This window comes from Rhipicephalus sanguineus, chromosome 2 (assembly GCF_013339695.2).
Source record: "Rhipicephalus sanguineus isolate Rsan-2018 chromosome 2, BIME_Rsan_1.4, whole genome shotgun sequence".
Classification (NCBI taxonomy): domain Eukaryota; kingdom Metazoa; phylum Arthropoda; class Arachnida; order Ixodida; family Ixodidae; genus Rhipicephalus; species Rhipicephalus sanguineus.
The window spans coordinates 54,296,264-54,318,109 of NC_051177.1; the positions used below are offsets into that span (position 1 = coordinate 54,296,264).

Below are 21,846 nucleotides of genomic sequence, written 5' to 3' on the forward strand. Positions count from 1 at the left end.
CAAATACATATAATATTTGCAAGGCCACATTTCCGGGCTAGTTGGTTTGTATTTATCGCAGGAAGCAGCGCAACACGACGAGGACCGAGAGAGGGAAGACACAAACATCTTTTCGCCACACTAACAGCCACACTCGCACAAAAATGTGTGAGCGTAGCGTCTTTGGCTATGCCCGATAAAGATGTTTCTAGATTCCTCGCTTTAAAATTGCAAGAAACATTCATGCAGTGATGACATGTGCGAGTTCTGTACACTATCTTTGTTTGTTGTTTCGTTGGCTTTGTTATCCGTGCACTGCCTTTGTTTAAATAACATGTGTAATCGCAAAATAAAGCTTTTTGTTTAAAGTTAGCGCTGCGTTTGTGTCTTCCGTCTCTCCGTCCCTGTCTTGTTGCGCTGCTCCGTGTAATGAGTAATGTATATGCAAGCTGCCACACCACTGCCTTTTTTAGTATATGGAGCAACTAGAGCTTAAGCGCTTACCAGGTTCGCGAGTATTGCGTAGCAGAAGACGTCGAAGCTCCTCTTGTAGATTGTGCCAATTCGTTGGCAGCTGCCAACGAGGGTGTAGAACTGGACGCAATGCATAAAGAGCACGTACACGTTGTGTTCGACTAAGAGGTGGCTTAACTCCAACTTTTATTCGAAAAAAACAATACATTTGTCCTTACCCGATCAGTCAGGGACTGTATGTTATTTAGATAACTGCCCACTCTGGCCTTGATAAAATTGTAGTGGTCCTGCGATAGGGTAATGCGTATATGTACAAAATAAAGCCGCAACGGTTCACACCGTTTTTGTGCATGCAGAGTGCAAACGGGTCTGAACTCGTCAACTGCGGCAGCTCCGTCTACCTGATTTGCTTCATTCATTGCATTGTTTCTCCAGTGATGAGGACTGATACCCGTTATACGTGATAGAACACGTCAATGTTTCGGTTTCGGATTTTTCAAGAAATGCCTGAGGCAAAGCTTGAAGCAGATTTATACGTATGTAAGCGGGCGTCGTCAGTACGGCGATTGGCGACATTCCCAGAAAACCGAAAGTAAGACGTAGAGTGTGTCATTCTGAACCTCTCGTCAAATAAATCCTGGCACGTGTCCTGCTCGATCGTGTAACCGTGCTTACTTCGTTCATTCGGTTGCTGAGAGTGATCTCCATGGTCTCCCAGCAGTCGTACAACTTCTTCTCGGCCTCTCTCCATTTGGCCACGTACGCCTGAAACAGGTCGTCACAAGTTGTAGGGAACGGCGTTGCAGCGCATCAAGTCCCTATAGTGTGTTTGGTTCGCATAATAATATTAATATCTATGCTTTTAAGTGCCAAAACTACGGTATGATTATGAAGCACGCCGTAATGGAGGACTCCGGGAATTTAGACCATCTGGGTCCGAATTCACAAAAGTGCTCTTTCATAAGTGCCTTTTACCATTCGTCAGCTGACTTCACTAATGATATGTCTTGCATCGTGATTAGCTGAAATATTGTTCTACAAACAATTTTACCGTAAGACGCTTTTGTGAATACCGGTGCTGCTGTTCTTTCACGTGAACTGACATCGCACAGTGCACGGGCCTCTAGCACTTCGCCTCTATCGAGATGCGATAGCCTCAGCCGGGATCGAACCCGCGACCTTCGGATGAGCAGCCGAGCAGCTTAACCACTGCACCACTTATAGGTGGACTACTTGGTTCGCATTCACAGAAGCTGCGCGGTCAGTTCTGCTTGTTTCGTCAAATTATGCCGAAAACGCTGTACATTAAACCACCGACTGTGAAAATGAAAGTATATGTAAAGTGGTCTTATTTGCGTTTGCCTAAATTATAAATGTCCCTGAGTTCATTGACCCAGGAAGGCGCGAGCGTGCGAAACGGCGACAGTATAAATCTAACACAGGTGAAGCCGTGAACGATGCGATTCGGAATGCTGAACAGCGGTCCACTTTCAAACTTCGTTTTGATAACGTAATAAGCATCGACAGAACGTATCCCCGACTTTGAAAAAGTTTCTCCGCTACAGAGTACACCCTGTCGGAATGTGCCTTACCTTCGCACTAACGATGTTGTTGATGGGGCCTTTACCCTGTAGAAGAGGAAGGAAAAAAGAGAACGTTAGGGAGGTGTTGATATTGCCGCTGCACAAAAAATCCGCACAAGCGCTTTGCCACACGCATATGGGCATAGTTTGATCTAACCAAAATGGCGGACCTGGACCTAAAAAGGAACAAAAATTGAAGTCCACATAACTCCTACCACCCTGGGTTCTGCCGCACAGTCCGTACCTTTTCCGATTTAACAGTGCTATCGGAAACGCGCCGTAATGTTGAGGCCGTTTTAGATGCGAAGTATCTTATGGCGGAGTTCAATCCGGTGGTGGTGGTGGTGGTGGTGTGCGGCGTGACCGCCCTTACTGCGCATGCGCATACCCTCTCCCCTCCCCCTATCCCCCTCTCCCATTTCTCCTCTCCACATTCCCTCCCCTCCCCCTCTCCACTTCCCCTCTCCCGTCCCCCTTTCCACTCTTCCTCTGAAACGCGGGCTACACATGCCGAAATTCTCTCCTGCGCAACGCCGCGATGAGCACCAGCGCATGCGCGTCCCCTCCCCCTCTCTCTCCTCTCCTACGCTGCCCCCCTCTCGCACGCCTGCCGACTGCGTTCCTCGCTCGCCCTGTGAGAATTAACGGCCAGGCTAAGGGAAGACAAGACGCGCGTAGCGTTCCTCTTCGCGTTCCACGACGCGAGGTTGGTAGCATGCCCAAAGAACGCCAACGGAACGCGATCGTGCAAGTGCTCCGGCTTCGCATCTCCTCGTGGTCCCCTTTAGCGGGAAATGGTGTAATTTTTATTAAGGCGAAAGCCTTAGATGCGCCATCAAACGCGAAAATTGACCGTAGGCGTTGGCGTCCCTCGGCACCGGCGTCAACACGAGTGATTCAACAAATCAACAACAACAATAATAATAATAATAATAATAATAATAATAATAATAATAATAATAATAATAATAATAATAATAATAATGAAAAAAGGGGCTTCACGTGCCAAAACGACGATATGATTATGAGGCACGCTGTAGTGGAGGGCTTCGGAAGTTTCGACCATCTGGTGTTCTTTAACGTGCACTGACAACGCACAGTACACGGGCCTCTACCATTTCGCCTCCATCGAAATGCGACCGCTGCGGCCAGGATCGAAACAGCGACCTTCGGGTGTACGATAAATTACCAGGTGATGACGTCACCATGAGCTTACAAGTCACAAACTGTGTGGCGTCATCATGGAGTCATCATGTCACTATGATGTCACATAACGTGACGTCACCTGATGACGTCATAACATGACCGCTCGCGAGCGTCGTCGCTTGGTCAATGGTGGGCCGATCACGGAGGCAGTGCAAAGCCAGGTGAGGTTCAGAAAGCTTGCTATGTCTCTGATCCTGGAGGCAGTTCAAAACCACGTTAGATGCAGAAAGCTTTCGGAGGTTGGGGTGGATCAATACATCGACTGATGTATTGTAAAAGATGTATGTAAAAAGAAGATGGCTTTCGCCTTCTTGGCTTTCGCCTTCGAACAGCGGTTTAACTCTGTGTTGGCAACGATTCGTGCGGCTTCTTCCCGCGGTGGGCACTTCGCGCCTTCCTGCAGATGTACTACGTGGACGACCGATTCACTGATCGAGCATTTGCGTATCGGCATGGCTTGGTGTCTGCGTACCAGGAGCCAGGCCTCATGGTTCTACCAACAGCGCTCTAAGTGAAGATGCCTGCGCCCGTGCCGAAAACGGTTCTGCGACGGTGACCAAACCGGAACACAGCACAATCCGCCCCTTGCGTATCGTGGCACAATCGTCAGCTGCCGTGACGCCGACTACTAGGAGCTCCGGATAAAAGGGGATGCTGGCACCTTGATGCTTCATTTGGCAGCGGCGACAGCGGTGGAAGCACTCGGCTCAAGCTTGTGTGTTGCACTCTGCCTTTGCAGGTTAGAAATCGCATTAGTATCTATTTTCGAGACTGATTTCAATATTGCTGTTGCCGCTGCCACATTTTGCCTTGTTGTTTTTGCTCTTGTGTGTTGTTCTTCTTGCATTGTTCTTTTATTCAAAAATGACACCTGATCCTGAGATGCTGAAAATGTTGAAAGAAATGAAGCAGGAAATTCGCGACATGCGCGCTTCTTTGGAAAGGGAATTCAGAAAGGAAAATAGAGAAGTGAAAGCTAGCATGGAACTGATAAATCAAAGCTTCGAGGAAATTAACGCTACCATGAAAACCATTCAGAAGGAAAATGCAGATGTTAAGGCTCAGAATGCCGTCCTTTTGTCCGAGTGTGCGCTCCTAAAGAAACAGGTGCAGGAAAATGAATTAAGGATAGTGCAACTGGAGCAGTACTCACGAAACAGGAACCTAGAAGTCAAAGGTATTCCAGTTTCGCAGGATGAAAGTCTACCGAAAATCTTGGAAAAAATTGGTGATGCTGTCGGCGAACCCATTGCACAGAGTGATATTGAGGTGTGTCACAGGATTCCAACGAAGGTCTCAACGCAGTCGAACATTCTTGTGCAGTTTTGCAGCAGGTCAAAACGCGATGCAGTTTTGGAAAAGGCAAGAAAGAAAAGGTTTTCAACCGCTAATATCGGTTTCGCACAGTCTGCCCCGGTATATATCAACGAGCACTTATGTTTCGAACTGAAGAAGCTACTGGGCATGACTATCTCGAAAAAGAAAGAAAAGAATTGGCGTTTTGCATGGACAAAAGACGGCAGGATTTTCGTAAGGAAAACTGAATCTTCCAGAGCACTGCGCATAGCTTGTGTCTCGGATCTCGATAAGATCGACTAGGAAAATCATGGCTTCTTTCGATGACGTCATATCCATGAACAGCTCTCGTTCTGCTTATCTTTCGCCTTGCGAAGTGGGTAGCTTATACGCAAGAAACAAGAATTCTTTATCTTTCATCCACATTAATGCACAATCTGTTGGAAACAAGGAAGAACAAATTGTTGCCCTTTTTGCCTCTTTAGGTTTCACTCCAGATGTACTGATGATAACTGAAACTTGGTTTAAAAATGACGCAGATGTTTTCAAGATGCCCGGATTTAACACATTTTTTGTAAATAGGCCTTCTCGAAGAGGAGGAGGCGTTATGTTAATGGCAAAAAACACGCTACATTGCCAACTTATTGAGTCATTTTCCTTCGTTACTCTGGACTACGAAGTGCTTTCGGTCAAATGCAATAATAATGTGTACTGTGTGTTATATAGACCTCCAGGTACGAGTATACCTAGCTTTTTGTCTTTTATGGACGATTACCTAAACTGGATTAATGATAACCATTTCAAACTCATTATGGGAGGTGATATAAACATTGACTTTTTGAAGACTTCGAAACCGCGAGGTGACTTATATAGGACTCTTGAATCTAACGGTTTTGCAAATCTGATAAATGCTCCTACTCATGTTTTACTTAACTCAACTACATTGGTAGACGTCTTCATAACCAATGTTGAAATTACACATTTATCATCAGGTGTTGTGAGCACGTACATTAGCGATCATCTCCCAATTTTTCTACTCCTTAAACAAATCATGTCCTCTTGAAACCGCAAATCCTTTACCTTTGACTGTACGGGATGTGAATGCACACAGCTTAAACAACTTTCGTAATGAAATATTGCTCATTGATTGGTCGCCTTTACTGCTTATTACCGACCCCGAAACCGCTTACGATTATTTTCATGAGAAGTTTAAAGTTGCTTATGAAAAATGTTTTAGGTACAAGGTAGTTAAACCTGCGCGCAGAAGTAGAAAGCCATGGGTCACAAAACAATGCTTACAGGAAATAAGCATTAAAAATCGCTTGTTTCATAATTTTATTTCAACGCGGTCTGAAGAAACCCTGCGCCAGTTTAGGGTTCAAAGGAATAAAGTAAACAGCCTTCTACGTCGTGAGAAAAGATTATACTTACAACATTTATTTAACGTTGACGTTACGAAAAAATCAGATATTCTTTGGAAACGCATTAACTTTGTTCTTGGCCGAGATGTCTGTAAGGAGACTATTAAGGAGATTACGATTGATGACAATATAATGTCAGGAAAGGACTTGGTGGAAGCTTTCAATGAATATTTTACTAGTTTGGTAAAGAGTTCTCACGATCCCAACTGTTTAAATTTTCTAAGTTCGCGGACCAGCCAGTCTGCATTTTTGGCTCCTACGACACCTAAGGAAATAACTGACGCATTTTTGTCCATTAGAAATAGTAAATGTTGCGATATAGATGGTTTCGAAATCGGACCTGCAAAGTACGTATTAGATGCCATCACTCCGGCACTCACCCATATTTACAATCTAGTTCTATCTGATGGTACCTTTCCAAAAGCACTCCAGGTTGCTAAGGTTATAGTGTTGCATAAGGGCGGGGATAAAAATGCGCTAACTAACTATAGACCAATATCAGTCTTACCAATTTTTTCAAAAGCGCTGGAAAAATTAATTCACAGCCGTGTTACATCATTTATAACTAAGCATAAATTAATGACAAATATGCAGTTTGGATTTACGAAAGGGCAGTCTACTGAAACTGCGCTTCTAACACAGAAGGAAATTATATTAGATTCTTTCGAACGTCAGCTATGTACTTTGGGTATTTTTGTTGACTACTCAAAGGCCTTTGATTGCATTAATCATACCACACTTATAGAAAAATTTAAATATTATGGCTTTCGCGGGGTTTTTTTGAAATTATTAAAATCATATCTTCAGCACCGTATGCAAAAAGTAGTTATAAATAGTCACGTGTCCGATTTGAAACCAGTTATTGCAGGAGTACCCCAAGGAAGTATTTTGGGGCCCTTGCTTTTTTGTATTTATATTAATGACGTAGTTAGTATTGATAATGACGTAAAATTTATTATATATGCAGACGACACTACAATTCTAGTAACCGCGAAAGATGCTGAAGATGTCATGATTAAAGCCAACGAAGTACTGTCAAAATTATCATCCTGGAGCACCGCTAACTCGTTGAAAATAAATGTCAGTAAAACAAAGGCCGTACTTTTTAGGCCGAAAAATCGAAACGTTGCTACTACAACAAATTTGCATCTTAATAACTCTATTTTGCCTATTGTGCCTACCTTTAAATGTCTTGGTGTTGTATTTGAGCAACATTTATCATGGAATGCTCATGTGGAAATGGTAGTAGGTAAGCTCTCTCGGCTAACTGGAACACTATGCAAGTTGCGCTTTTTTCTTCCTGAAAGTGTTAAACTTCTACTGTACAAATCCCTGTTCCTGTCGTACGTACACTATTGTCATCTCGTCTGGGGCACTACGACACTTACTAACATCATTACCCTGCATAGAATGCAGAAAAAAGCCGTGCGTTGCATTTTAGATGTGCCTTACTTAACGCCAACTAGTCCTCTGTTCGAAAAACTAAATTTGGTACCAATGCCTAACATTTACGAAAACCTATTAATAGGAAGTTATAAGAATGCTATTAAAAAGAACAATGACACTCTAAAACGCATTTCTAATTTAACGCGAAAGCATAAAATGGCCAATACAAGGAGCTCTGAAATATGGGAACTACCGAGGTCTAGAACGAACTATACCTATCAGATGCTACGTTATAGACTACCCTATCACTTAAATACAAAAAATGTAATATAACTCTTCATAATGTCAAAAAAAAAACATGTATGCAACTGCAATGCCTATGTTTATGTACTATGTTTATTTACTGCAATGCCAATGTTTATGTATTAGTGCTTATAATGCTGGTTACTTCTTGTGTTATTCTTGCATTCCAGTTATATGTTTCGGTGTATTGATAGCGTAATTCTTGTGTATTTTTTGTGTATTTCTTGTGTTTCATGTAATTCTTGTATTCTTGTAATATCATGCGATATATTTATAGTTTAATTCTGGTGTATTTCTTGTTTCTCCCGTTTTGTCACTGCCTGAAAAATGGGCAATGGACCCTGTCAAGCCTTGCTGGCTTTTAGTTCATTGTCCACGACATCGCTTGTATGTTGAAATAAATTTGATTTGATTTGATTTGATTTGAGTCGTCTTAGCCCAGTGCATAAGGGACCTTGTGAGTTTTTAGATGCGAAGCATCTTATGGCGGAGTTCAATCCGGTGGTGGTGGTGTGCGGCGTGACCACCCTTACTGCGCATGCGCAAACCCTCTCCACACACCCCTCCCTCTCTCCACTTCCCCTCTCCCTGCCCCTCTGAACTCCCCCTCTGAAACATGCCGAAACGCTGCTTCGCATCGTCTCATGGTCCCCTTTAGCGGGAGATGGTGTGATTTTTTTGTGAAATGCAAGTGTGTGCAAAAACAAGCTTACAAATTTCTGAATATCGTCGATTTACGGACGCTACATCGGACGCGCAAGCGCCTGACGTGATTCCGCGTATAAGAGCTTGTGTGGCCGTACCGTGTCGGTGGTTAGTGAGTCGCTAAGTTTCTCCACGGGTGTCGCCAAGTCGTCCAGGTCGGTTCCTATCAAATCCTTCCAGTCATCACTGTATCCTCTGGCACTGAACGCTGTCCCGTTGATAAGCCTGTACAGGTATTTTGGGTGGATTCTGAAAAAAGCATGGTTGATCCCTCTGTCATAGGAATCGGTATAACACGAAAGTAAAACGTGTCTTCACAGACGTAGTTGAGCGTTTGTTGTGGATTGTTTCGCCCCGAGGGCGAAGGAATGAATGCTATAGCAACAAGTTGTAATGTCACGTGAAGAACGGCAAGCAGCTCGAAACTTGCAACGCGCAGCTCAAGCAGAAAGGACGCACGGAACGAACATACACAGTATGAGCGCGAGATAACAACTGTCACAGCTCGACAGGTAAAGCGCGCTGGTCAAATACAAAGGAGGACGCACGAAACGAACGCACAAGTATACACAGGATGAGCGCGAACTGTCACAGATGTAGCTTATTTGTTTGTGAGCAGCGCGCTCCTTTCGCAAAAGCGGCCGCTGCAGTGAGCGAAGTGATCTTCGTGCTCTCTGTAACTTCAGCGCAAACTTGCGGTGACAGCGCAAGACGTACAAGATAAGCGCGCGCGCACGAGCGACCACGCCCTGTAGAGGCGCACGCTAATCTCAACGCGTGAGACGACGCGCGCCGTTCGAGCCCTTCGCGCCATCTCGCTAGTGATAACGAAAACACACTGATGTACCACGATCTCTGAGTACAGCCACCGCCAAATGGTGTATATAAATAGCACGCCGTTAGTATGTCGAAGAACGTACCGTCTGTGGCGGAGTCGTTTCGCCCTGCGCGCTGGGGATCGAGGGGTCGTAAGTTCGACTCTTCTAAGTTTTTTCTTTACCATATGTTAGTCTTTATATTTTAGAACGTCATATCCGTGACGGAAATGCGTCACTGGAGCCGTTGTGGACCCCGGCATAAAACACTTTCGTGTTAAAAAAAAGGAATAAAAGGTGCAACCCCGCATGCTCCCGAGTCAAATTTTATTGCTTAGTCTATACTTACTTTAAGAAGCTATAATGAGTAACGTTTTCTGCGATGGCGTTGTTTCAGTTGTTGCATCAACGATGCGACAAAGCTTTAGATATTCTGGAGAACTTTGCCAAACACTCAATGTCTGTACTAAATCGTAAGGCACTATAATATTCACGACTTTTGAAGCTCTTATACTTAAGCAAGTACGGTATGAAGAAAGAAGTTCTGAGAGCCTATAATTTCTTTACGTTTGTCCCACGAGAGGGTAGGAAATATACGTTTAAATGAATAAAAAATATATTTGTTGGGTACCTATTAACAAACCAACAAACAAACAAATAGACAAATGTAGACGACATGAAAACGCAAGTACGCTTTCTCTGAAAATTCTTGAATTTATCGGAAACAGTGTGATTACCAGCAAGTGTTTAATGCCGTGAAAGCTTGTCTGGAGCAACCGAGCGTACCGGGAATTCTAACCCCGTATTCTTGAAAAAAAAAAGTAAGAGCTCTAAGGTTAGATTTGTTCGTGAGAGAAAATTCTGCAGAAAATTCTGCAAAGGCAGAACATTAGTGAACAGTTACATACAAGAATGTTCGGAAATTCATCACTCGGTGTCGAATTCCCAATGTCTGTAGTTCGTTAGTGTTTCTTGACATTGGCCAACGGGCTTCATGAATGATTTCGTAACAGTGCAAACATGAAACAAATGTTTGAGGTAGAAAGAGAAGGAAGCAACAGGTCAGGTGCTGATTTATGGTTGTTGTCGCCTGATGTGGATAGTTTAGAGGGGCCCAATGTACTAGAAATGATTGGCTGAATTATTCTCTTAGGAAATATTTAGCGCAAGACGTTTTTGTGAATAATGGCGAAGCTCTCCGATCGCAAGCACCAGTCTTTATCTTTCTCTTCATCCATAGCGAAACTCTACTTGGTACTGCACGTACTGGGACTACCACGTATACGTGTGTATACTCACGGCCACTATATACGCTGTTTCGAGCGTCTTCAGGTCAGTAAGGGTAGTAACGGCCAGCAGTGTTTGGTTTTTGACGCACCTCCTGCATCAAATCGTACGAGTAAGATATTAGTGACGCATGACGAAGTATATTTATTCTCTTAAATAATAATCTATATTTCTTCATGCGTTGAAAACAGTTCTGAATTCCCTCAGCAAACGACCAAACGTAACGCATTCTTGCGGGGCGCTTGCCCTTCGTCTACTGGCTGTTTGCTCCATCTCGTTTTCTCGTGAATTTGCGTTCCGTTCTGCCACAGAACGTGTACAAGACTGCGCCCCAGTGCTTCTTTTGGTTGAAACTGCCCCTTTCTTGGTGAAGGAAGGGAGATGATTTTCTAAGGGCTCGTTTATCTTTGTTATACACAATATTAATGAGAACTAACAGACAATAACGCCAAGGAAAGTATAGGGGGTGTTATCTGTAGTATTTAGAACATAAATGTGAAGAAAGTAAAGTGGACGAAAAGATGACTTGCCGCCGGCAGGGACCGAACCTGCGACCTTCGAATAACGCGTCCGATGCTCTACCACTGAGCTACGGCGGCGGTCATCCTCCCGTCCACTTTTTTTGGGGTATATATGTTGATTTAAACGTAGGAGTGTTAGTCAGCGCCAATCGCAGCCACGGCGGCGAGTGTAGAACACTCTTTTTTTGCCTGATGGCGTCACGTAGCACGTGATCTTTTTACGAGCTGGCAGCTGACCAATAATCCCTCGCATACTATCGGAAGGCATTAAGTCTGCCAGGACGAGACCCTCGCTATGAATGAAGGAAGGGAGATGATTTTCTAAGGGCTCGTTTATCTTTGTTAGACACAATATTAATGAGAACTAACAGACAATAACGCCAAGGAAAGTATAGGGGGTGTTATCTGTAGTATTTAGAACATAAATGTGAAGAAAGTAAAGTGGACGAAAAGATGACTTGCCGCCGGCAGGGACCGAACCTGCGACCTTCGAATAACGCGTCCGATGCTCTACCACTGAGCTACGGCGGCGGTCATCCTCCCGTCCACTTTTTTTGGGGTATATATGTTGATTTAAACGTAGGAGTGTTAGTCAGCGCCAATCGCAGCCACGGCGGCGAGTGTAGAACACTCTTTTTTTGCCTGATGGCGTCACGTAGCACGTGATCTTTTTACGAGCTGGCAGCTGACCAATAATCCCTCGCATACTATCGGAAGGCATTAAGTCTGCCAGGACGAGACCCTCGCTATGAATGAAGGAAGGGAGATGATTTTCTAAGGGCTCGTTTATCTTTGTTAGACACAATATTAATGAGAACTAACAGACAATAACGCCAAGGAAAGTATAGGGGGTGTTATCTGTAGTATTTAGAACATAAATGTGAAGAAAGTAAAGTGGACGAAAAGATGACTTGCCGCCGGCAGGGACCGAACCTGCGACCTTCGAATAACGCGTCCGATGCTCTACCACTGAGCTACGGCGGCGGTCATCCTCCCGTCCACTTTTTTTGGGGTATATATGTTGATTTAAACGTAGGAGTGTTAGTCAGCGCCAATCGCAGCCACGGCGGCGAGTGTAGAACACTCTTTTTTTGCCTGATGGCGTCACGTAGCACGTGATCTTTTTACGAGCTGGCAGCTGACCAATAATCCCTCGCATACTATCGGAAGGCATTAAGTCTGCCAGGACGAGACCCTCGCTATGAATGAAGGAAGGGAGATGATTTTCTAAGGGCTCGTTTATCTTTGTTAGACACAATATTAATGAGAACTAACAGACAATAACGCCAAGGAAAGTATAGGGGGTGTTATCTGTAGTATTTAGAACATAAATGTGAAGAAAGTAAAGTGGACGAAAAGATGACTTGCCGCCGGCAGGGACCGAACCTGCGACCTTCGAATAACGCGTCCGATGCTCTACCACTGAGCTACGGCGGCGGTCATCCTCCCGTCCACTTTTTTTGGGGTATATATGTTGATTTAAACGTAGGAGTGTTAGTCAGCGCCAATCGCAGCCATGGCGGCGAGTGTAGAACACTCTTTTTTGCCTGATGGCGTCACGTAGCACGTGATCTTTCTTGGTGAGGAATTCGTAGCAGACATTTAAACGACGTCATTCCAAGCATCTTTTTTTACGTGTAGACGTTTGCTGAAAGGATAAAACGTAAACTGAATTTCTTTTTCGTTGTACTTTTCATTGCGTAGATTACAAGTAAAGCTAATTGGATAGGCAGCCAAATTCTGACGTATACCTAGACCAACCATGGAGGCTTCTCAGGATGACTTAAGCGAGGTGTGGGCTGTCAAATTCGGCTTTATCGGTGTGCTGTTCGCTGTTCTGTGCACGGCACAATGTATTTTTCTAAACACACGATGTCAATTACATGTACCATAACAGCATCTGCTGTATATATATGCTGACATGTTCGCTAAGTCATGTACATTGCGTATATTGTGATAAGTGTGTGAAGGAAACGCTGTGGACTTGGACATTTCTTTTAAAGCGTTTCACGCATATTGTGCTTAGTCATTTCTGTATGTTATTGTCGTTGTTGTATAGACACTGTTTAAAGTGTTCGTAGCGTCTTTTGATGTAATGATTTTTTTCTAAACACACGCATATTCGGGACAGCTCACTGCTTTCCTATAGTAGAGTATCGTCAACACACAATTGTTTCATTAATCCTTCAGGGGTTCTGTAACCCTTTAAAACAAGCCGAAGTTATTAGCGTGGCTCGCGCAGAACATTGCGGTGTTCTGTGTTTACAAGAAACATTTTTTTTACAACATTAGACACGTTCGTGCGTTCAAACGCGCATGCAACTTAGACTGTTAATTTTTTTTCTTTCGCGACATTTCGCTTCGGTGGAGTTATCATTATTTTAACCCAGCTCTGCTGCGAGATCACCACGTTTTCTATGATGGGTTAGGTCGGGGTACTGGATTATGACTGCGTCTTATCTTCATTCAGGCTACGCATTCTGTGTATTTATGGGCCAGCTCAAGCAGCCAAGTCTAATGACTTCTTTCGTGACCTGGACGTGTATTTTCTTGACGATCGGCAGGTAGTACTCAGTGGAGATTTAAATTGTGTATTAGTTACGCGAGCTTACGTGCATGGTCCGGGATGGAGTCGACCTGACTGGAACGCACGCGAGCTGCGTCGCCTGGTCCAGCACTTTTCTTTGATAGATGCCTACAGACTAGTGCATGGATCACAAAACACTCACAGGGTCCCTTATGCATTCACCTGAGACGACTCGAAGGTGAAAGCAATCTTCATCATTTTCTTCTCGGTCAATGTATTTACCTGTCCCGCCGCCCTCCGAAACCTTTCTGCACCTAACGTGCTTTACAATGCCTCCAGTATCGGAGGCACCGCACCTGGTTTTTCATTGCCTCCGTGATCGGCCCACCTTTGAGTAAACTACATGTCACGTGATTACGTCATTATGTGACGTTATGTCACGTGACGTCACAGTGACACCATAATTATGTCATAATGACGTCACAATTTTGGTGATCTGTGAACTCGTGATGACGTCATATGGTGACGTCATCAGATTATGATGGCTTTCACCCTAAAAACTGTTTTAAAATAATAATTATTTATTTTATCAATTGTTTGATTTATTACATATACAAATTTTACCAGAAGTTATCACGAATAATGTTGTACGCATAGCTAGAATATTGGGGAAAAAATGCTGACCTGAAGGTCGCGGGATCAAATCCCGACCGCGGTAGCCGCATTTAGATGGGGGCGAAATGCTAGAGGCCCGTGTACTTAGATTTAGGGACACGTTGAAGAACCCCAGGTGGTCGAAATTTCCGGAGCCCTCCACCACGGCGTATATAATATCATGGTTTTGGGACGTAAAGCCTCAAAGAACTATTGCTAAAGTACAAAAAATTGTGTTTGAAAATAGTGCGCAGCTTTTGAAAGGTGACATTATCAAAAGTTTCATTTTATTGCGTGATTATAATATATGTACCTTTTAATCTTTTACAAGAGCATATGTACACGTGCCTTTTTTCTTTTTTACTGATGGGTTCATAAATCCGGTAGATCATTGCGAGTTGAAATTCGGACTTAAATATTTATATTAAGACGTAATGTCAAACGAAACAGTTCAGACGGCAGCGTCTGTCGGCGTGTAGAGAAACGCGACCCACGGTACACCATTCCGTGCGGTACATAAAACGACAAAATGTTGAGATAGTGGTTGGTAGGGATTGATCATGAAAAAAGTTAAGGCGTGCATGCCGGACACTCATGTTCGCTCGGTTTAACTTCTTTCGTGATTACGCGGAACAGCGAGAGCGGACATGGATGCTTTACCTGAGCACGGTGCTGGGCTTCATGGTGGTGTTGTAGACCTCGATAGCCTTGAAGTTGTACTCCGCTTGGTGCGCCACCTCGGTGTCTTCATCCCGGTACGGTACGAACATTGTGAACACCACCTGTAATGGCTTTTCTATTAAAAGGATCATAAACCACTTCTACAAGTAATGATCGAATGACCTCAGTAGCGGAGTTTATCGCCTCACGAATCGATTGCCGCAAGAATTTTTTCGAATCTGTTTAGAACGAGCGGAGTTACTTGGGTTTGTCGCTCGCTTTAAGCGCGTTTTCTCCTCTTCTCCCTGATCAACTACTTCTTGCGCAAGATTTCTTGGACAGAGGACGAAACAGACACGGACGGGCGCAAAACTTCCAACTATATACTATATATATATATATATATATATATATATATATATATATATATATATATATATAGCCGTCCTAAGTTTTTAGACCTCTGCCTCATGTTTTCAAGAGCTCACGTATGTGGGATGTACGAACCGCGTAGCCAGAAACCATTACTGCCCTTTAGGTCCGCCCACACCAAATTGGTGGAGAGAGCCATAATCAGCTCCTGTCTGAACAACAATGCGCTCAGTAAGACGTGCAAGCACGGTCTGGATCAAAGTTTCAACGCGCAGGTGTCTCGCCTGACGTCAGCTGGTTACCCGCAGGATATGATTGCGGCTGTAGCTGATGCAATTCGGAGGACGTAAAAGAAAGCTGCGGCTGCTTCTCGTGAAGATAATCAGGGGGACAATCAGGAGACTACGCGACCCAGAAAGATGGCGGTGATTCCTTACTTGCACGGCATCGCGCACAATCTTAAAGATATAGGTGCGAAAGTAGGCGTACAAGTTGATATGTCTGCGCCCGAAAAACTGACCAAGCTCTGCATCGCCACAAGCCCATTTACACCGAAGAAAGAAAAATGCGGCATTATGCACCGGTACAAGTGTATACGTTGACTGCACGAAGAAGGTCGTGTACAAGTTGCCACTCTCGTGTGGACGACTCTCGTGTGGCTATTGGGCAGACAGGTCGGTGTTTAAACCACCGCCTGCGTGATTATGCGAACAGGGTGGAAAGGGGCAGTGATGGAAATTTGGCCATTCATTGCCACGAGTGTGGGTGCAAACCGTTGTATGAACAGTGCACTGCTGTTTTCCATGACAGGGATCAGCGCACGCGAGAGATTGTGGAGGCAGCTCAAATGCAACGGGACGGCAGCAGTTGCGTGAGCATGACCCCAGTTTCGTTGACAGAGAAGGAAATGGCCTCTCTGCAAGGAGCACTACATCTGGGGGAGTGATTAGCTGATGCGCGCTGACCCACTGCGCACCTGTGCCTTTAGTGTTTTAGACTCATTTTGATAATAAATTCAGTTGGAAGTTTGCGCCTGTCCGTGTCTGTTTCGTCCTCCGTCCAAGAAATTTTGCGCAAATAGTCGATCATGGAGTACCAACTAGCTCGAACCCACACCTTGACTCTTCTCCCGATGAGCGCGCTTGAAGCTAGGCAGGGAGGATGGCACGGGGAAAGGTTACGTCAGCGCGCGTCAAGACTTTGAGCGCGCGTGACGAAATGCGATCGCTGTATCCCGTTGTGATTCCTGTACGTGGGTGTGGCTGACTGAGTTAGCAGACTATGGTGCACGGCGCAGGCACGTGGCGGCATCGCTATGAAGAAGCGCTTCTCATCCAAATACCACTCTTGATTTATGTCGGCTATTGGCCAATAATGTGCTGTCTGCTGTTTGACGTCAAACAGCAGGCGCCGGCAGCTCCGAAGAGAGTGAGCACAGACCTCTGTATGAGAAGAAGGCGCCTGATAAAATGTCACCTTCGCGCTCCGCTTCTGAACTCTCTCTGCCGCGCACGACTGCAAGATTTGGCTGATATTCATAGCTATCAGCAGGATGCGTGTTTTCTCACCAAGCCCGAGGGGTGGTTAATAACCCCTTCAAAGCACAGCTTTACAGTAACATGTTGCTGGAACCCTTGCACCATAATAAGCCTGTAATGTCATGTGAGTTTGTTTGCAGCTGATACACCATGCATCCGCATCTTGCGCGGCTCTATATGTAATACCATGTGTAATACCATACCTTGTCTATACCTTTGTTTGCAAATCAGGAGAAGGCGTGTCAGAGATTTCTAGGTATCCCCATAAGGATAGGTGTACTCACGTCGTCGAGGAAATTCAGCTGATTGGTTGAGTAGGGCTCGCATATGTACTGCTGGGAGATGACGCCGCCCATCATGAACAACACAGAGGACGGCGCCATGATAGTGCTGAAGAGCCACATGAACAGCGTGCTCCTGCGGTGCCAAGGAGTATATAACGTGACATGCGTAAGAATAAGGAATCATTCGCGTGTTTTATCACGGGAATTTAGCCACAATGTGTCATCTTAATGGGCATCTAAAGACACGGACGTGTCACGTATTCACATTTAGACCTTATACCAGAAATATTCGTAACGGAAGGTTTCCGCTAATGCTGGTGTTATCATTCATCCGTCTAATAGGAAATAGCACAAACGAAAAGCACAATTGATTCACATTAAATCGGCATGCGAGCTCAACGTGGACATTGAGGCAGCAAAATATTAACTCCCCGACGAGGGGTTAAAATTTTGCCGAGCACAGAGCTCTGAAATTTCGTACACGACAAGCAGGACTCCGCACTGGTTGGAGATGAAGCCGCGCTTGTTTGGTGGTATGTCCGGGCTGTGGACGTAGACTCCTAGGACGAAACTTACGGCTGCGACCGATTCCAGCATGATTGCCGCCGTGGACGCTGCCTTGCTGTACTCTTCCCTGAAACGTTTAATTTTGATGTTCTTTCAGTGGCGGCGTGATAAATAAACAAACGTTCAGTGGTGGTGTGATAAATAAACAAAAGAGAGAGGAAAAAGGACTAGAAAGGAAAGGACAGTCACTAAACCTTCCGTTAAACGCGAGGACACGGCGGCAGGAGCGAATTAGAGTACACAGTTATTATGGCCGTCTTGTCTCATTCTACACAGCATTCGTACTATACAGCGTAGTGTGGTCACAAAGAGCTCACCCTGCCCCAAAGACTCCATCGTACGGACTCAGGCTGCCGAGGATGCCCATGCTTGTAACGTTGGGGTAATGCGTAGCGAGTACCTTTAAAGGAAAAAAAAACTTATTTATAGCTTCCTAGTTGGCAATTTGTTGCGTCTAGAAATGCACGAAATGCACCAAGCGCGCCGACGCAAACGTTAAGAAACCCGGGGCTCCACAACCAAATCATGCTCGATAGACATCTCCGGCGGCGTGAACCATTTACTCGTTCAAGTTCGAAGGTTACGACAAGCGCATAGAAATTGGGAGAAGTCGTTTCGTTTGCACGACAATGTAGACACTTTGTCTGCTATAGCGTGATAGTACACTTACAGCTGATTCCAAGAAGTTTATCTTCTTGATCCTACCCAAGTCGTTGCGATCTATCTCGTCGAATTCCGTCTGTATAGGGGAAACTGGGAAGAGAATCAAAATAAAAGTCGAAACAGAAAAACAAAAGAATTTTATATCTAACGATATGATTATGACGCATGCCGTAGTGGACGACGACGGGTTAATTTAAACCACATGGAGTTCTTTAATGCGCACATATACCTCTAAGCACACAGATGTTTCTGCATTTCGTGCCCATTGAAAAGCGCCCGCCGTTTAAGGGCATCAAATGCGCGTCCTCGATCGAGCTTAAGAGGATAACACTTTAGTTGCTAAGCTACCACGATAGGTATATATGACACTGATTTAAGTTTCATCGTTACACCTAGCATTATTTCTAGCATTCCCTACACCTAGCGTTATTTCGTATCCATTTACATATTCGATGTGCATTTAATGGTCGACTGCATTTTCTTTTGTAATTAGTGTTTTGTTATTGTTATTCATGTCGTTGTTATGTTATATCCGATTTGTACAGTTTAACTGTTTACGTTCTCGTTTTTTACCCCTACTTCTCCGTATGCCCCCTTACCCTATGCTCAAACCAGAGCCTGTAAGGTATGTTAAATAAATTAGTAAACATTGAGCTCTATTCAAGTACTTACGCATAAGGAAGTTCTCTACAGAGGCATTGAACTTTTCTTGAAAGTCGCTGGAAATTGTCTGCGTTATCTGAGAAAGAGAGAAAGTGATTGCTCTAGTATCATATGATCACATTGTATAGCACATATTTACGAATCAGACAGCACGCGCCAGAACGTCTAGCTTTCTAATGGTCGACCTTTGGCCCCCCCCCCCCTCCTCCAAAAAAAAAAGAACAAAAAAATAAACATGTAACATTAAGTACAATGCGCGTTCGTTAGACTATTAGTGCTTTTACCAAAAACAAAGGGCGTTGAAATTATCGTGCTGCCTTAAAGCAAAGCAAAAGCAACCACACATGCGACTTCCAGGTAGGGCTGGTATGGTCTTGTGCCGGGGGCCGCGTAATACAGCCTCCCGGGCGACAAGTTGCCGACCCATGGTTTCGGCTGTAGGGAGACAAGACAAACATCGCAGTTACTACAGCACAAGAAGAAAAAATGCGCCTTTGAGTGCTTACGCTGACCTATCTTTCCATCTTTTTCTCTGCCGCGTTTGGACAAACGCGAGACCGATGTATGTAAACCGATGTATGTGTAAGCTACGCTGCAGCGTAGTGTCTGTCAACGCTTTTGTTCTAATAAACGAAAAGCGTTGTCAGACACTGCCGGACTATTTAGGAGAGTAACGTACGTTAGGCACTTACACCCCCGTAGCTTTCTCTTGACGGATGTACCGAAATATTTGAAAACGCTGGGGGAGGGCGCGTGAATTGCACCGAATATAGGGTAGCGTTTGCTAAGCCGAGTAGACACAGGGCAATGGCAAAACAGGCTCTTAGAACTGGTGTGAAAACTCTGAAAACTCTGACAGAGCTTTGCTCTCTTCGTGCGCGGATTGCTCGGAACATTATACGAACTTCTGCATTTCCGTATTAATCTGAGTGGTCTGTGATATTTCAGTGTAATGGACATCCACAGCTTCTCACACTTGCTAATGTTTTACTAAGGCACTGTCTACGACGAGTGTAGAAATAGTGTTCAGTCTTTGCTTACAAAAACACGATTACGGAAGCATCTCTTTGGAGTACACAGTAAAACCTCGGTGATACGAATCTCGCGGGGTTACCAAAAATATTCGTATCATCCGAAATTCGTATCACCAGAAAACATGGAAATTTAGTATGCGACAATAAAAAGTTGGCATACATATTGATTTAGTGTTTCTTAGGGCCGCAGCGACGTCATCAACAGCTCTGAATGACTGCCAGTAAAGTTTGTAGACTTCAGCGATCATACTTGTACTCGTAAATATACGGTGCGTGCGCGCGTGTGTAATTAATAAACCGGATTCTTATCGTTGTGACGCTTGACCGCTAGTAACCCCTTCCTAATCGTACTACGCTTTTCTGCATGACACCAGAGTACTGCGGCGATTTTTTTACTAAGAAGCGCTTTGCACACAACACAAAGGCCTAGCTCCTTCGCCAAGACCGTCCGATTCGCCTCTGGGGGTTTTCGTTCACCTTTAATGGGACTTCATGACGGACCCGCAGCTAGTGATGCAGAACTATCGATGGTACTATCGATACTATCGATAGCTGAGTCACTATCGAGCTATCGATAGTCAAAAATACTATCGATAGTGCTATCGATAGTAAGAAATTCGATGGTACTATCGATAGTATAAAAATAACATCGCCGACTCACTGCAGGATTAACTCGGTTCCCCGCGCGCGTGGTACATAGTGCAGCCGGAGGAGCAGGCTCAAAGGCAAGAAAGTTGACATGATTGTGTTCCACCAGAGTGCTTTGCTGACACATTATCATAAAGTGAAACTTTTCAGCTGTAGCGGAATGGAAGCCTTTACATGTGGTGGGACTGCGCGGCTTCAAATTGATATTGCATTTTATGATTTCAAAATAAAAAAAATATCAAGAAGTTAATTGTAAGCTGTAACTCGTTGCTTTTGTTGGATACGAATTTATTGATGGATATAGTCCGCCATTTTCACTGCGGAAATATATGATAATTTCTCGGCCGAAAATTGGTCATAAATTAAGCGAAGCTGGTAGTAGGCTATCGCAAATATTTTGACAATATATATGGCCGGCCAGCAACCGCATCATTGTTCACACCGCTATCGATAGTATTGTCACGTGGTTGTGACGGTGAAGAATGCTGCAGCAAGATTGGGAAATACGGAGCTCTTTATTTGGGCGAACTTGTGCCCAGAAAATCAAAACTCAAAATACAAGCGATACATGCTACGCACTGATAGCGCCGGGAGCAGTCGTCAGCCGTTGAGTAATTTGATCATCGTTGGAGCGCGTCGTCCTTTATACATCAGTCATCAAACCGTTCCGCGTTATCGCTGGTGCTCGCTTAAGCTCTCGAATAACTTTGACTATTCGCGTCCGGCGCGTAATCTTAACAGAATGATCACAAACAATTGTGAAGCTTCTCAAACATTACGGCGCGGTCTGCGTCAAACGTTGCTAACAGTCTTTGTGGGTGAAACCCGAATACGTCAAAACAAAGCAATAAACACGCGTGGCAGTAATATAGTAATATCGTTATTGTAATATTACCGATGGTACTACCGATTGCACTATCGATAGTTTGTCGATAGTAGCACTATCGATAGTTTGTTTACACTATCGATAGTTTCAAAAGAACTATCGATACTATCGATAGTCAATTTACCGATAGTTCTGCATCACTACCCGCAGCCAAAGTTTCAGTCTTGTTTCTTAGAACGTCTGATTGCGGGGACATGGCCTGCATCGACGTGGCAGGCACGTGTTAACACAGTACAAAGACGCTGCTGCCTCGAGCACAGGAGCACGCATCAACGCGCCGGGGAAAAAAAAAGCGCGACGTCAACGTCATCTGTAATCTAAACGCGAAGGCGCCTAAAGGCCTCCAAGATTCGCGCACACTATCTCGGAGGCAA

At 44.5% G+C, this 21,846-nt stretch overlaps 1 protein-coding gene across 1 annotated transcript; it reads right to left on the reverse strand.

Annotated features, from left to right (window-relative positions):
• Nucleotides 1-471: 471 nt before the first annotated feature.
• LOC119381594 (uncharacterized) lies at nucleotides 472-18,971 on the reverse strand. The gene is made up of 10 exons (XM_037649370.2): nucleotides 18,914-18,971; nucleotides 18,249-18,331; nucleotides 17,896-17,978; nucleotides 17,493-17,645; nucleotides 17,012-17,144; nucleotides 14,818-14,939; nucleotides 8,452-8,578; nucleotides 2,046-2,081; nucleotides 1,129-1,218; nucleotides 472-573 (listed from the first exon to the last, which is right to left on the reverse strand). The coding sequence occupies exons 1-10, from the start codon at nucleotides 18,915-18,917 to the stop codon at nucleotides 472-474; spliced, it is 933 nt and encodes a 310-aa protein (XP_037505298.2). The 5' UTR covers nucleotides 18,918-18,971.
• Between the last annotated feature and the right edge of the window lie 2,875 nt (nucleotides 18,972-21,846).

Excerpts from the sequence above, each read along its gene's own strand:
- LOC119381594 (XM_037649370.2), bottom strand. Across the intron at positions 17,145-17,492 it reads TGCGGAGTCCTGCTTGTCGT|GAGCACGCTGTTCATGTGGC; the intron begins GTACGAAATTTC and ends TTGGCACCGCAG. Across the intron at positions 2,082-8,451 it reads ACTCACTAACCACCGACACG|GGTAAAGGCCCCATCAACAA; the intron begins GTACGGCCACAC and ends CCTCTTCTACAG.